Here is a 14934-nt window from a genome sequence, read left to right on the forward strand (position 1 = left end):
CCAATCAGAAGTTAAAGAATGGGATGAACCCAGTGGTTCAGATGGAACTATCCAATCAGAAGATAAAGAATGGGATGAAGCCAGTGGTTCAGATGGAACTATCCAACCAGAAGATAAAGAATGGGATGAACTATCCAATCAGAAGATAAAGAATGGGATGAAGCCAGTGGTTCAGATGGAACTATCCAACCAGAAGATAAAGAATGGGATGAAGCCAGTGGTTCAGATGGAACTATCCAATCAGTAGATAAAGAATGGGATGAAGCCAGTGGTTCAGATGGAACTATCCAACCAGAAGGTAAAGAATGGGATGAACCCAGTGGTTCAGATGGAACTATCCAACCAGAAGGTAAAGAATGGGATGAACCCAGTGGTTCAGATGGAACTATCCAATCAGTAGATAAAGAATGGGATGAACTATCCAACCAGAAGATAAAGAATGGGATGAACTATCCAACCAGAAGATAAAGAATGGGATGAACTATCCAATCAGAAGATACATCTCCTATAAATGTTCATATCTGGTTGCGTTGACAACCAAACACAAAGCATTATAACTTTTTGTAATCCAGCAAACAGACTAAAGACTGTTTTACAAACTAATGTAACATTCAACCTTTAAATGAATAACATCCATGGTCACATTTTGAGGTTACAGTAACTACCTGGATAGGTTTCTTCATGTGTAATCTTATAACCTTTAAATGAATAACATCCATGGTCACATTTTGAGGTTACAGTAACTACCTGGATAGGTTTCTTCTTGTGTAATCTTATAGAGCGTTCCAGGTGGCAGGTCAGAGGTCATCACAGGTCTGTGGAGATCTTCACAATGGGCTCTAATTATCCGTCAGGAATCTACAACAGCATTGATCACTTGCACCGTGTACTTGTTAATGTAATACTCAACTACAATCCAGGTCATTAGGTTATTAGATGAAGCACAGTGACACCACCTTTATATGTTGTATAAATAAATGAAATACCTGACATTGTCTTCTCATTTTGAACTTTGCTGAGCTTTTAAATGGTTGCAAGCATAGTAATAACACACTGGAAAGTCAACTAACGTTTGTCTGTCTGAGTGGGTGAATATAGGTTGTAATCTCATTTATCAACGACTAAACCAAAGACTCCATGTTTTCATTTAACCTTTACTTAACTAGGCAAGTCAGTTAAGAACAAATTCTTATTTACAATGACGGCCTACCCCCCCCGGCCAAACCCGGAGAACGCTGGGCCAATTGTGCACCGCACCCTATGGGACTCCCAATCACGGCCGGATGTGATACAGCCTGGAATCGAACCAGGGGCTGTAGTGACACCTCTTGAACTGAGATGCAGTGCCTTAGACCGCTGCGTCACTCGGGAGCCATGACGTGCTGTACCCAGTGGGTATTTAATTTGGCTGTTTCTTAGAAGAATCTTTCATTAATCCTTATCTCTAAACAACATGTGGAAGACCTTGATGGAGGCTGCATCAGGGGTCGAGGGGAAGACCTTGAGGGAGGCTGCATCAGAGGTGGAGGGGAAGACCTTGAGGGAGGCTGCATCAGGGGTGGAGGGGAAGACCTTGAGGGAGGCTGCATCAGGGGTGGAGGGGAAGACCTTGATGGAGGCTGCATCAGGGGTGGAGGGGAAGACCTTGATGGAGGCTGCATCAGGGGTGGAGGGGAAGACCTTGAGGGAGGCTGCATCAGGGGTGGAGGGGAAGACCTTGATGGAGGCTGCATCAGGGGTGGAGGGGAAGACCTTGAGGGAGGCTGCATCAGGGGTGGAGGGGAAGACCTTGATGGAGGCTGCATCAGGGGTGGAGGGGAAGACCTTGAGCGAGACTGCATCAGTGGTGGAGGGAAAGACCTTGATGGAGGCTGCATCAGGGGTGGAGGGGAAGACCTTGAGGGAGGCTGCATCAGGGGTGGAGGGGAAGACCTTGAGGGAGGCTGCATCAGGGGTGGAGGGGAAGACCTTGATGGAGGCTGCATCAGGGGTGGAGGGGGAGACCTTGAGGGAGGCTGCATCAGGGGTGGAGGGGAAGACCTTGATGGAGGCTGCATCAGGGGTGGAGGGGAAGACCTTGAGGGAGGCTGCAGAAACAAACTTTCAAACAAAAAGAAACCTATCCTACAACTACCCAGAGTTAAAGGCCTCCTAGAGACAACATCCTCTCCTACAACTACCCAGAGTTAAAGGCCTCCTAGAGACAACATCCTATTCTACAACTACCCAGAGTTAAAGGCCTCCTAGAGACAACATCCTCTCCTACAACTACCCAGAGTTAAAGGCCTCCTAGAGACAACATCCTATTCTACAACTACCCAGAGTTAAAGGCCTCCTAGAGACAACATCCTCTCCTACAACTACCCAGAGTTAAAGGCCTCCTAGAGACAACATCCTCTCCTACAACTACCCAGAGTTAAAGGCCTCCTAGAGACAACATCCTCTCCTACAGCTACCCAGAGTTAAATGCCTCCTAGAGACAACATCCTCTCCTACAACTACCCAGAGTTAAATGCCTCCTAGATACAACATCCTCTCCTACAACTACCCAGAGTTAAAGGCCTCCTAGAGACAACATCCTCTCCTACAACTACCCAGAGTTAAATGCCTCCTAGAGACAACATCCTCTCCTATAACTACCCAGAGTTAAATGCCTCCTAGAGACAACATCCTCTCCTACAACTACCCAGAGTTAAAGGCCTCCTAGAAACATCCTCTCCTACAACTACCCAGAGTTAAATGCCTCCTAGAGACAACATCCTCTCCTACAACTACCCAGAGTTAAAGGCCTCCTAGAGACAACATCCTCTCCTACAACTACCCAGAGTTAAAGGCCTCCTAGAGACAACACCCTCTCCTACAACTACCCAGAGTTAAAGGCCTCCTAGAGACAACATCCTCTCCTACAACTACCCAGAGTTAAAGGCCTCCTAGAGACAACATCCTCTCCTACAACTACCCAGAGTTAAAGGCCTCCTAGAGACAACATCCTCTCCTACAACTACCCAGAGTTAAAGGCCTCCTAGAGACATCCTCTCCTACAACTACCCAGAGTTAAAGGCCTCCTAGAGACATCCTCTCCTACAACTACCCAGAGTTAAAGGCCTCCTAGAGACATCCTCTCCTACAACTACCCAGAGTTAAAGGCCTCCTAGAGACATCCTCTCCTACAACTACCCAGAGTGAGGGAGTTGAAACCAACAGATGCCATTTTGCAGCCTTTGCTGTTCACTAGGGCTTTCTTTGTAACATGTCCTACTTTGACAAAATAATGAATAATTCAAATGATCAAATCCCTTTTAATATCCAGTATCTATCGTATCACCTCGTAGTTAAATGTGAATGTTTGTAGTTAAACTCAGCAAAAAAAAGCACAGCCCTCCCTGTCAAATGCGTTAATTTTCAGCAAATTTAACATGTATAAATATTTGTATGAACATAACAAGATTCTACAACTGAGACATAAACTGAACAAGTTCCACAGACATGTGACTAACAGAAATGGAATAATGTGTCCCTGAACAAAGGGGGGGTCAAAATCAAAGGTAACAGTCAGTATCTGGTGTGGCCACCAGCTGCATTAAGTACTGCAGTGCATCTCCTCCTCATGGACTGCACCAGATTTACCAGTTCTTGCTGTGAGATGTTACCCTGCTCTTCCACTAAGGCACCTGCAAGTTCCAGGACATTTCTAATGGGAATGACCCTGCCCTCACCCTCCGATCCAACAGGTCCCAGACGTGCTCTATGGGATTGAGATCAGGGCTCTTCGCTGGCCATGGCAGAACACTGTGGGTACCACATGAGGGAGGAGGATATTTTAATGTAATGCACAGCGTTGAGATTGCCTGCAATGACAACAAGCTCAGTCCAATGATGCTGTGACACACCGACCCAGACCATGACAGACCCTCCACCTCCAAATCGATCCCGCTCCAGAGTACAGGCCTCGGTGTAACGCTCATTCCTTTGACGATAAACACGAATCCGACCATCACCCCTGGTGAGACAAAACAGCGACTTGTCAGTGAAGAGCACTTTTTGCCAGTCCTGACTGGTCCAGCGACGGTGGGTTTGTGCCCATAGATAACATTGTTGCCGGTGATGTCTGGTGAGGACCTGCCTTACAACAGGCCTACAATCCTGTGCACAATCCTGTGCAGGTGTTGTTACATGTGGTCTGACGCTGCGAGGACGATCAGCTGTCCGTCCTGTCTTCCTGTCTTAGGCGTCTCACAGTACGGACATGGCCACATCTGCAGTCCTCATGCCTCCTTGCAGCATGCCTAAGGCATGTTCACGCAGATGCGCAGGGACCCTGGGCATCTTTCTTTTGGTGTTTTTCAGAGTCAGTAGAAAGGCCTCTTTAGTGTCCTAAGTTTTCATAACTGTGACCTTAATTGCCTACCATCTGTAAGCTGTTGGTGTCTTAACGACCGTTCCACAGGTGCATGTTCATTAATTGTTTATGCATGGGAAACCGTGTTTAAACCCTTTACAATGAAGATCTGTGAAGTTATTTGGATTCATACGGATTATCTGTGAAAGACGGGGTCCTGAAAAAAGGGGACGTTTCTGTCATTGACATGGTACCTTTTTGTGTCGTTCCATTCCAGACATGTTATCCATCTGCAAACACGGTGTTCCCTGACACGAACAGTACAGAGGAATACAATGCATGAAAACCCAACCGCATTGATGGGCCTCACGTTACTCTATACGTCATGTGATCAGTCAGAACAGGACAATGAAAATAATGCTATTTTTAGCTCTTGTTGCGGGTTTCGGGTTTTCTCTCCGTTTCGAGAGATTACCTCTGGACACATAAGTAGTGTTATTAGGTGTGGCTCACTGCGATTGAAGTTACCTGGTGATTGTAGTCATGTGGTCGTGAGATACCCGTGAGAGTTGTTTGTCCTTATTGTGTGTCTAAAGTCTAAGCTAAAGCCTAACCTCCGTTTTCAGTAGGTCATGGTGCAACTTGTTTAACAAAGGAAAACCCTTTGTCGTACCATCACAAGGCAGTTTTTAAAGCGTTTCCCTTAGAGGGTCTGAACTGAGTGTTGAAACAAAATATTGGGTGGAGTTTTGTTACATTGACGTATTTCAAAGATCCAACCTTACTTTAGATGGAAAAAAACCAAAAGGTAAGTACGAGTCTTGGTCACGTCACTCCCAAGAGGCTCTTGGGGCACCAAAAGTATATTTACTGTGCACTGTAATCTTCTCGTCTCAACCGAGGAAAGACAAGCCGGACAGAGACAACATGAAGATGCAGATGTTGGTGGTGTTGGCTGTAGCAGCCTTGGTCCCCAGTCTGTCTGAGGGACGGATCCTTTCCAAATGTGAGCTGAAGAACTTGTTGGAGAAGGAGGCCCTCAAATTCAACATGACTGGGGGAGCCGGAGTGACTGGGGGAGCCGGAGTGAAGAACCTGACAAACAACGATTTTGTGGCTAAAAGTAAGTTACATTACATAAACCCAATGGGGTTTTTTTTCCTTAAAAAAATAGGAATTATTTCTTAAATTATGTGGATTGGTATCCCAGAACACAGATTAAGCCTAATCCTGGACTAAGAAACGCTTTTAAAAAAAATATCGAGATTCTCAATTGAAATGACTTTTTATTCCAAGACTCGTCTAAATCAAATCAAATTTATTTATATAGCCCTTCGTACATCAGCTGATATCTCAAAGTGCTGTACAGAAACCCAGCCTAAAACCCCAAACAGCAAGCAATGCAGGTGTAGAAGCACGGTGGCTAGGAAAAACTCCCAAGAAAGGCCAAAACCTAGGAAGAAACCTAGAGAGGAACCAGGCTATGTGGGGTGGCCAGTCCTCTTCTGGCTGTGCCGGGTGGAGATTATAACAGAACATGGCCAAGATGTTAAAATGTTCATAAATGACCAGCATGGTCGTATAATAATAAGGCAGAACAGTTGAAACTGGAGCAGCAGCACGGCCAGGTGGACTGAGGACAGCAAGGAGTCATCAAGTTAGGTAGGCCTGGGGCATGGTCCTAGGGCTCAGGTCCTCCGAGAGAGAGAAAGAGAGAATGAGAGAGAGCACACTTAGATTCACACAGGACACCGGATAAGACAGGAGAAGTACTCCAGATATAACAAACTGACCCCAGCCCCCCGACACACAAACTACTGCAGCATAAATACTGGAGGCTGAGACCGGAGGGGTCAGGAGACACTGTGGCCCCATCCGAGGACACCCCCGGACAGGGCCAAACAGGAAGGATATAACTAAATCTAAATCTGTGTGGGATTGAAGTAACACTACGTGTTTGTTGCCTCTTCCAGTCGTCTGCCACGTGGAGAAGGCCTCGGGTTTCAACACCAGTTTTGTGACTGCTTGGAGGGATGATGACGGCCCTACCCACCCTGCCAAGGTTAATGACCGCCATCGCCCTGAGCCCCCTCCTAAGAGGGGTAAGAGACATGCCGGGGATGATGTTGACCCAACCCACCCTGCTAACAATGATAACCACCCTACCCCTCCTGCCCGCCCTAACCACCCTACCCCTCCTCCCCGCCCTAACTACCCTACCCGCCTTACCCTTCCTACCCGCCCTGAGCAGCCTCCTAAGAGGGGTAAGAGACATGCCGGGGATGATGTTGACCCAACCCACCCTGCTAACAATGATAACCACCCTACCCCTCCTGCCCGCCCTAACCACCCTACCCCTCCTCCCCGCCCTAACTACCCTACCCGCCTTACCCTTCCTACCCGCCCTGAGCAGCCTCCTAAGAGAGGTAAGAGACACGCTGGGAATCACTTCACCTCAGGAGAGGAAGACTCCAGCGAAGAAGAGACCATGGGGACCCTCTACGGCTTGTTCCAGCTGAGCGATCGTGTGATTTGTTCCTCGGGCTCAACTCCATCGTTGAACCTTTGTCAGATGAACTGCAGTGGTGAGTTCAATGTGTTTGACCTGTCGGGAAAACTCCATGTATTAACGTGCTAAAGATGCACAACAGGATCATTGATAGAGTAGGTGGATGTTAGATTCAAATGGCTTGTGTGACAGTGTCAGTTATGCATCTCTAAAATGGCTGTGTCAGTTATGCGTCTCTAAAATGGCTGTGTCAGTTATGCATCTCTAAAATGGCTTGTGTGAAAGTGTCAGTTATGCATCTCTAAAATGGCTGTGTCAGTTATGCATCTCTAAAATGGCTGTGTCAGTTATGCGTCTCTAAAATGGCTTGTGTGACAGTGTCAGTTATGCATCTCTAAAATGGCTTGTGTGACAGTGTCAGTTATGCATCTCTAAAATGGCTTGTGTGACCGTGTCAGTTATTGATCTCTGTTGGGCTTTTTGTTTCTCTCAAGCTTTGATTGATGACGACATAAGCGATGACTTTAACTGTGTGAAGACGATCAAACAGACAATGTGAGTGTTTTGGTTTTGAGGTGAATGTTTTCCCTCCACTTTCTCATTGTGTTAATATACTGTGTTTCTGCGCAGCAATTCTTATGAACTCATACATTGTGTTTCTTTCTCTCCATTCAAACAGGGAAAGTGGGCGTGGTCAACAAACTAAGGCTCTAAAGAGAATGTAAGTATGCAAATAAAAAATGTGTATTTTACATTTTGTAAATACATTTTTATTTCCATCTTATCAACGTGAGTTTATTGGTTTCGCATTCAATGTTTTTAAATGAGTGAAACATTCTATGAGAGTGTCACTTTAGGATGTCCTTTAGTGAATTTAGGATGTCCTTTAGTGAATTTAGGATGTCCTTTAGTGAATTTAGGATGTCCTTTAGTGAATTTAGGATGTCCTTTAGTAAATTTAGGATGTCCTTTAGTGAATTTAGGATGTCCTTTAGTGAATTTAGGATGTCCTTTAGTGAATTTAGGATGTCCTTTAGTAAATTTAGGATGTCCTTTAGTGAATTTAGGATGTCCTTTAGTGAATTTAGGATGTCCTTTAGTGAATTTAGGATGTCCTTTAGTGAATTTAGGATGTCCTTTAGTGAATTTAGGATGTCCTTTAGTGAATTTAGGATGTCCTTTAGTGAATTTAGGATGTCCTTTAGTGAATTTAGGATGTCCTTTAGTGAATTTAGGATGTCCTTTAGTAAATTTAGGATGTCCTTTCGTAATTTAGGATGTACTTCAGTGAATTTAGGATGTCCTTTAGTGAATTTAGAGAATTTAGAATGTCCTTCAGTGAATTTAGAATGCCCTTTAGTGAATTTAGAATGCCCTTTAGTGAATTTAGAATGCCCTTTAGTGAATTTAGAATGCCCTTTCGTGAATTTAGAATGCCCTTTCGTGAATTTAGAATGCCCTTTAGTGAATTTAGAATGCCCTTTAGTGAATTTAGAATGCCCTTTAGTGAATTTAGAATGCCCTTTAGTGAATTTAGAATGCCCTTTCGTGAATTTAGAATGTCCTTTTAGTGATTGTATGCGAGCACCTCTAGGGCTGTAACTGAATATGGACATTTGAATTATCTTGTAGGATCAACCTGCTCTTCCAGAAGGAATGTGTCGCCACGGTGGCCTCCAGCTACTTCTCCAAGTGTTGAATCCCCCGATGTTAGACGACAATCCCCCCCCAATTTCAAAAAGATCCGAATTGGGCTGCCTGTGTTAATAATACAGCCATTGTGTGTAACAATTAGTTCTCATCAGCTTCATGTTCACAAAGTACACCGGAATAGAATGTAGCATGTAGAAAGAATAAAAATGAACATTACATTAATTTGGTTTGTTTCATTATCTGTTGTTGCTGAATTGCAAATAGCAGTTAAAACAAGGAATACCTTTCGATTAAACACTGGGATAAACAGCACCCTTCAAACAGCACATGGCCATGGCTAGAATGGATACAGCTTTTGTCAAATTTAAATCAAAAGGTTATTGTAATTTAATTTTTTGCATTTTAGCTAACCCAAACTCTTTTCCTGACCTTAAAGTATTTGTTTTAGCCTGATACGTTAATTATCCTAACCTGCTATGAAATGTCAAATCTGATTTAAAGCTATATCCTTTTTGTTAGTCAAAATCTCAGCACATGGCACACAGGACCCCAGTCAAGGCAGTCTTCCCACCTGGGTGTTTGGTTTGCTCTTTTATGGGCTGACAGCATAGAGATGGACAGAGGTCATAACAGCATAGAGATGGACAGAGGTCATATCTGGGAAATAACCTGTTTTTGCATGGACATTACCATTGAGGGCTTCCACCATTTTTAATGTAATCAACTGGGTGGGACTTCCAACCCCATTGGCTGAGCCCTCCTGGTGACCCTGTTGGAGTCATCATGTCCAACCTGGTCATCAGGAGGGTTCAGCCAATCGTGAAGATGAAAATGGACTACTTCAAAATGGAGATGGCGCTGCCCATGCGCTCACGGAGGCCATAATTGGATGGTTATAAGGTTACGACATCTTTCCATCTCCATGGGTAACAGACAGATTGATGACTGGTACTTAGTGATGTTCCTCTGAAAGGTCCTACCTGTCCAATAGGGACGCCTCATAAGAACATAGGCCAAATGATTGGTTGAACTAACACATAAGGAGGTGCTGTGGGCAGAGCAAAATGTTATTGGAGGCCGAGACGGAAGAGAAAGCCAGACATCCCACCCCCTCATTTCTTTCTGGTTCAATGGAAGTCCGTGAACTAAGCAGACCAGACGCAGCTGCTATCACATTGGTGTCTTTGGGAGAGTCCCCCATGCCCGATTAAGCAGAACGGAACTGACCATTATTTTCAATGGGAAACGGCCTGAGTGAATTATCTTGATTTATTCACCATCTTTGTTAGAAATACATGAACCACTGGTCTTCTGTATTGCACATAGAGAATTATAGCGGCCTCAAGATGGATAAAACCCATTTGTGCATGGATATTGCCATTGAAAGGACCAGCCAATGAATTATAGTCAGCCCATGAGTAATAGTCAACTGGGTGGGACTTCCAATTGGTTAAGGAAGGATCACATGATTCCATCCAGGTCATCAGGATCAGCCAATGAATTAGTGTCAGCCTATGAGTAATAGTCAACTGGGTGGGACTTCCTATTGGTTAAGGAAGGATCACATGATTCCATCCAGGTCATCAGGATCAGCCAATGAATTATAGTCAGCCCATGAGTAATAGTCAACTGGGTGGGACTTCCTATTGGTTAAGGAAGGATCACATGATTCCATCCAGGTCATCAGGATCAGCCAATGAATTATAGTCAGCCCATGAGTAATAGTCAACTGGGTGGGACTTCCTATTGGTTAAGGAAGGATCACATGATTCCATCCAGGTCATCAGGATCAGCCAATGAATGATACTGGTGAGGAAACATTCCATAACAGCAGGTGGCAGTAAATCGCCAACCTTGGCTTTACACCTGTTCCAACAACACCCTCCAGGGGGCAGTGTGCACCCTTTCAGTTTGTTTACCAACTCATAAAATAAGAAAATGGACAACTTCAAAATGGAGATGGGCTCATGGCGCTACCCAAAGCGCTCCCAGACGCCCTAATGGGACAGATGCACAGAGGACTCCTCTAATCTCTAAGGCAGGGGTTCTTAAACTTTTTCAGCCTGGGACCCAAATTAGAAATTCTGTGTTTTCCTGGGACTCAAGCTTATGGAAACATCAGTACATTTAATTTCCCTTGTACCTAAAACGAATACAATATAGACAAATAACGATGACATTAAATACCCATATAAATAGCTATTCATGTTCATTTCCTCCCATTAAAAACACTCGTACATATCTGTCTAGGTTGGAACTGTTGCTGCTAAAATACAAGAATTCATGTTCATTTCCTCCCATTAAAAACACTCGTACATATCTGTCTAGGTTGGAACTGTTGCTGCTAAAATACAAGAATTCATGTTCATTTCCTCCCATTAAAAACACTCGTACATATCTGTCTAGGTTGGAACTGTTGCTGCTAAAATACAAGAATTCATGTTCATTTCCTCCCATTAAAAACACTCGTACATATCTGTCTAGGTTGGAACTGTTGCTGCTAAAATACAAGAATTCATGTTTATTTCCTCCCATTAAAAACACTCGTACATATCTGTCTAGGTTGGAACTGTTGCTGCTAAAATACAAGAATTCATGTTTATTTCCTCCCATTAAAAACACTCGTACATATCTGTCTAGGTTGGAACTGTTGCTGCTAAAATACAAGAATTCATGTTCATTTCCTCCCATTAAAAACACTCGTACATATCTGTCTAGGTTGGAACTGTTGCTGCTAAAATACAAGAATTCATGTTCATTCTGAACTGGAATAAACTGATTAAAGCAAGATGCTTTTTGAGGCATTACACACACACACACACACAGAGAACCCTGACTCACATAGGTATGTGTTGCCAAACTGGACCAGAACATCTACTGCTTTCTCAGTCAGGCAGGAGACGGCTTCCTGCTGTAGAGGAGCTACCCAGAACTGTGTGAGTGTTTTCCTCAAAAATAATCTTGCTTCAATCTATTTATTCCAGTTCAGAACAAAACACATTACTTGTATTTTAAGAGCAACAGTTCCCACCTAGACTTGTTTTCAACAGTCATTTCTACAGTAAAATGCACAGTAGGTCTGATCATGTTTCCTCTTCAAATGTATTGTTTTACTGACCTCCTATTTCTCCGAGTTCCCAGTTGTTTTGAACGCGACAAATGACTGGCAGCGCTTCATCTGCTACAGAACGACAGTACTGCAGCCTGAGAGTCGCGGAGTGAAGGAACCTGCCGAAACTCGTGCGGCTGCCAAACTGAGCAGAGAGTTTAATTGCACTTGACCAAATCAATTCCAGTAATTAATCAACAAAAATATTAATTTACTCTCACACGTCGCGACCCGCTACCCATGCTTTAAAGAACGGCTGCTCTATGGTATCACGTTAAGTGGCACTTTTTCACAGAGATGTTTTGGGGACATCAGGTGGTTTAGGACGCCATCTAGTGGCTGCTTTTAGAAGTGCACGAACCAAACGAGGCCCAGACGAGGCTCAGCTTGGCCCAGACAGACAGACAAGACAGGTCATAAAAACTTTGCTGTGCTTTTAGAAGTGCACGAACCAAACGAGGCCCAGACGAGGCTCAGCTTGGCCCAGACAGACAGACAAGACAGGTCATAAAAACTTTGCTGTGGTTCACAAAAAACAATCCTTAATTATGTTGAGGTAAACTGCGCAGTCATGCTGTGCAACTGGGTAAAGTTATTGGGGAGCCTTTGCATGAGGAGTGTAAATGAGGAGGCTACTGAGTAAATTATGATCTGGGGTGTTAGCTAGCTAAACAAACCTTAGTTGGCAGGCAATTAGTTTCTCTAAGTTTATCATGTTAGCCAGCCAACAGTTTAATAAGCCTTAGGTTAAAACACCAGCCAGCTAAAGATGTTGACCAGTTTGTATCAACCGGTTCTAATGCTGCTCTGAGAACAGACATACAGTGCCTTGCGAAAGTATTCGGCCCCCTTGAACTTTGCGACCTTTTGCCACATTTCAGGCTTCAAACATAAAGATATAAAACTGTATTTTTTTGTGAAGAATCAACAACAAGTGGGACACAATCATGAAGTGGAACGACATTTATTGGATATTTCAAACTTTTTTAACAAATCAAAAACTGAGAAATTGGGCGTGCAAAATTATTCAGCCCCCTTAAGTTAATACTTTGTAGCGCCACCTTTTGCTGCGATTACAGCTGTAAGTCACTTGGGGTATGTCTCTATCAGTTTTGCACATCGAGAGACTGACATTTTTTCCCATTCCTCCTTGCAAAACAGCTCGAGCTCTGTGAGGTTGGATGGAGAGCATTTGTGAACAGCAGTTTTCAGTTCTTTCCACAGATTCTCGATTGGATTCAGGTCTGGACTTTGACTTGGCCATTCTAACACCTGGATATGTTTATTTTTGAACAATTCCATTGTAGATTTTGCTTTATGTTTTGGATCATTGTCTTGTTGGAAGACAAATCTCCGTCCCAGTCTCAGGTCTTTTGCAGACTCCATCAGGAGTCTGCATAATTTTGCACGCACAATTTTTCAGTTTTTGATTTGTTAAAAAAGTTTGAAATATCCAATAAATGTCGTTCCACTTCATGATTGTGTCCCACTTGTTGTTGATTCTTCACAAAAAAATACAGTTTTATATCTTTATGTTTGAAGCCTGAAATGTGGCAAAAGGTCTCAAAGTTCAAGGGGGCCGAATACTTTCGCAAGGCACTGTATATACTGAGTCATTTTGGGGTTGCTGTTCAAACATCTTTAGCTTTTTTTAGTACTTGATTCCGAATTCTCTTTCAATGAGAAATTGGATTAGTATAAAATAATAAAATGTTCCCAATTTTTGGCATACAATATAGCTCAGTAGTTGTACTATTAATTTCATACTGTCACACCCTGATCTGTTTCACCTGTCTTTGTGCTTGTCGCCACCCCCCCTCCGGGTGTCACCCATCTGCCCATTTATCCCCTGTGTATTTATACCTGTGTTCTCTGTTTGTCCGTGGCCAGTTCGTTTTGTCAGGTCTTACCAGCATGCTTTCCTGTCTTCCTGTTTCTCAAGTTCTGTTTCCTAGTTATTCCTGGTTCTGACCTGCCTGCCTGCCGTCCTGTACCTACCTGACTCTGACCTGATCACGAACCTCTGCCTGTCCTCCTCGACCTGTCCTTTACCTGCCCCGTGTTTATAATAAATTATCTGAGAACTGTGCTATCCGCCTCCTGTGTCTGCATCTGGGTCATCCTGAGTCTTGATACATAGTCTTTTTTTTTTACCATACTAATCACCATGCTGGTCACCATTGTCCAAAACACATTTCGGTATGCTGGTCACCATTGTCCAAAACACATTTCGGTATGCTGGTCACCATTGTCCAAAACACATTTCGGTATGCTGGTCACCATTGTCCAAAACACATTTCGGTATGCTGGTCACCATTGTCCAAAACACATTTCGGTATGCTGGTCACCATTGTCCAAAATACATTTCGGTATGCTGGTCACCATTGTCCAAAACACATTTCGGTATGCTGGTCACCATTGTCCAAAACACATTTCGGTATGCTGGTCACCATTGTCCAAAACACATTTCGGTATGCTGGTCACCATTGTCCAAAAACATTTCGGTATGCTGGTCACCATTGTCCAAAAACATTTCGGTATGCTGGTCACCATTGTCCAAAACACATTTCGGTATGCTGGTCACCATTGTCCAAAACACATTTCGGTATGCTGGTCACCATTGTCCAAAACACATTTCGGTATGCTGGTCACCATTGTCCAAAACACATTTTGGTATGCTGGTCACCATTGTCCAAAACACATTTCGGTATGCTGGTGACCATTGTCCAAAACACATTTCGGTATGCTGGTCACCATTGTCCAAAACACATTTCGGTATGCTGGTCACCATTGTCCAAAACACATTTCGGTATGCTGGTCACCATTGTCCAAAACACATTTTGGTATGCTGGTCACCATTGTCCAAAACACATTTCGGTATGCTGGTGACCATTGTCCAAAACACATTTCGGTATGCTGGTCACCATTGTCCAAAACACATTTCGGTATGCTGGTGACCATTGTCCAAAACACATTTCGGTATGCTGGTGACCATTGTCCAAAACACATTTAGGTATGCTGGTCACCATTGTCCAAAACACATTTCGGTATGCTGGTCACCATTGTCCAAAACACATTTCGGTATGCTGGTCACCATTGTCCAAAACACATTTCGGTATGCTGGTGACCATTGTCCAAAACACATTTCGGTATGCTGGTCACCATTGTCCAAAACACATTTCGGTATGCTGGTGACCATTGTCCAAAACACATTTCGGTATGCTGGTGACCATTGTCCAAAACACATTTAGGTATGCTGGTCACCATTGTCCAAAACACATTTCGGTATGCTGGTCACCATTGTCCAAAACACATTTCGGTATG

General features: G+C 43.8%; 1 protein-coding gene and 1 long non-coding RNA gene across 3 annotated transcripts; both read left to right on the forward strand.

Annotated features, from left to right (window-relative positions):
- Positions 1-211: 211 nt before the first annotated feature.
- LOC109886310 (uncharacterized) lies at positions 212-990 on the forward strand. Its single transcript, XR_002254718.2, has 2 exons — positions 212-673; positions 756-990. It is a non-coding gene; the product is annotated as an uncharacterized LOC109886310 (long non-coding RNA).
- Positions 991-4945: 3955 nt separating this feature from the next.
- On the forward strand, positions 4946-8723 carry LOC109886136 (proline-rich protein 12-like). 2 transcript variants are annotated; one of them, XM_031816150.1, is made up of 6 exons: positions 5169-5462; positions 6313-6441; positions 6604-6924; positions 7343-7403; positions 7528-7569; positions 8481-8723. In XM_031816150.1, exons 1-6 carry the CDS (start codon positions 5267-5269, stop codon positions 8545-8547), a joined length of 816 nt encoding a protein of 271 aa, XP_031672010.1. In that variant the 5' UTR covers positions 5169-5266; the 3' UTR covers positions 8548-8723. The 2 variants fall into 2 exon arrangements, with proteins under 2 accessions (XP_031672009.1, XP_031672010.1); XM_031816149.1 differs by having other exon boundaries at positions 4946-5462; positions 6313-6924.
- Positions 8724-14934: the final 6211 nt, after the last annotated feature.

Source organism: Oncorhynchus kisutch, unplaced genomic scaffold (assembly GCF_002021735.2).
Source record: "Oncorhynchus kisutch isolate 150728-3 unplaced genomic scaffold, Okis_V2 scaffold751, whole genome shotgun sequence".
Classification (NCBI taxonomy): domain Eukaryota; kingdom Metazoa; phylum Chordata; class Actinopteri; order Salmoniformes; family Salmonidae; genus Oncorhynchus; species Oncorhynchus kisutch.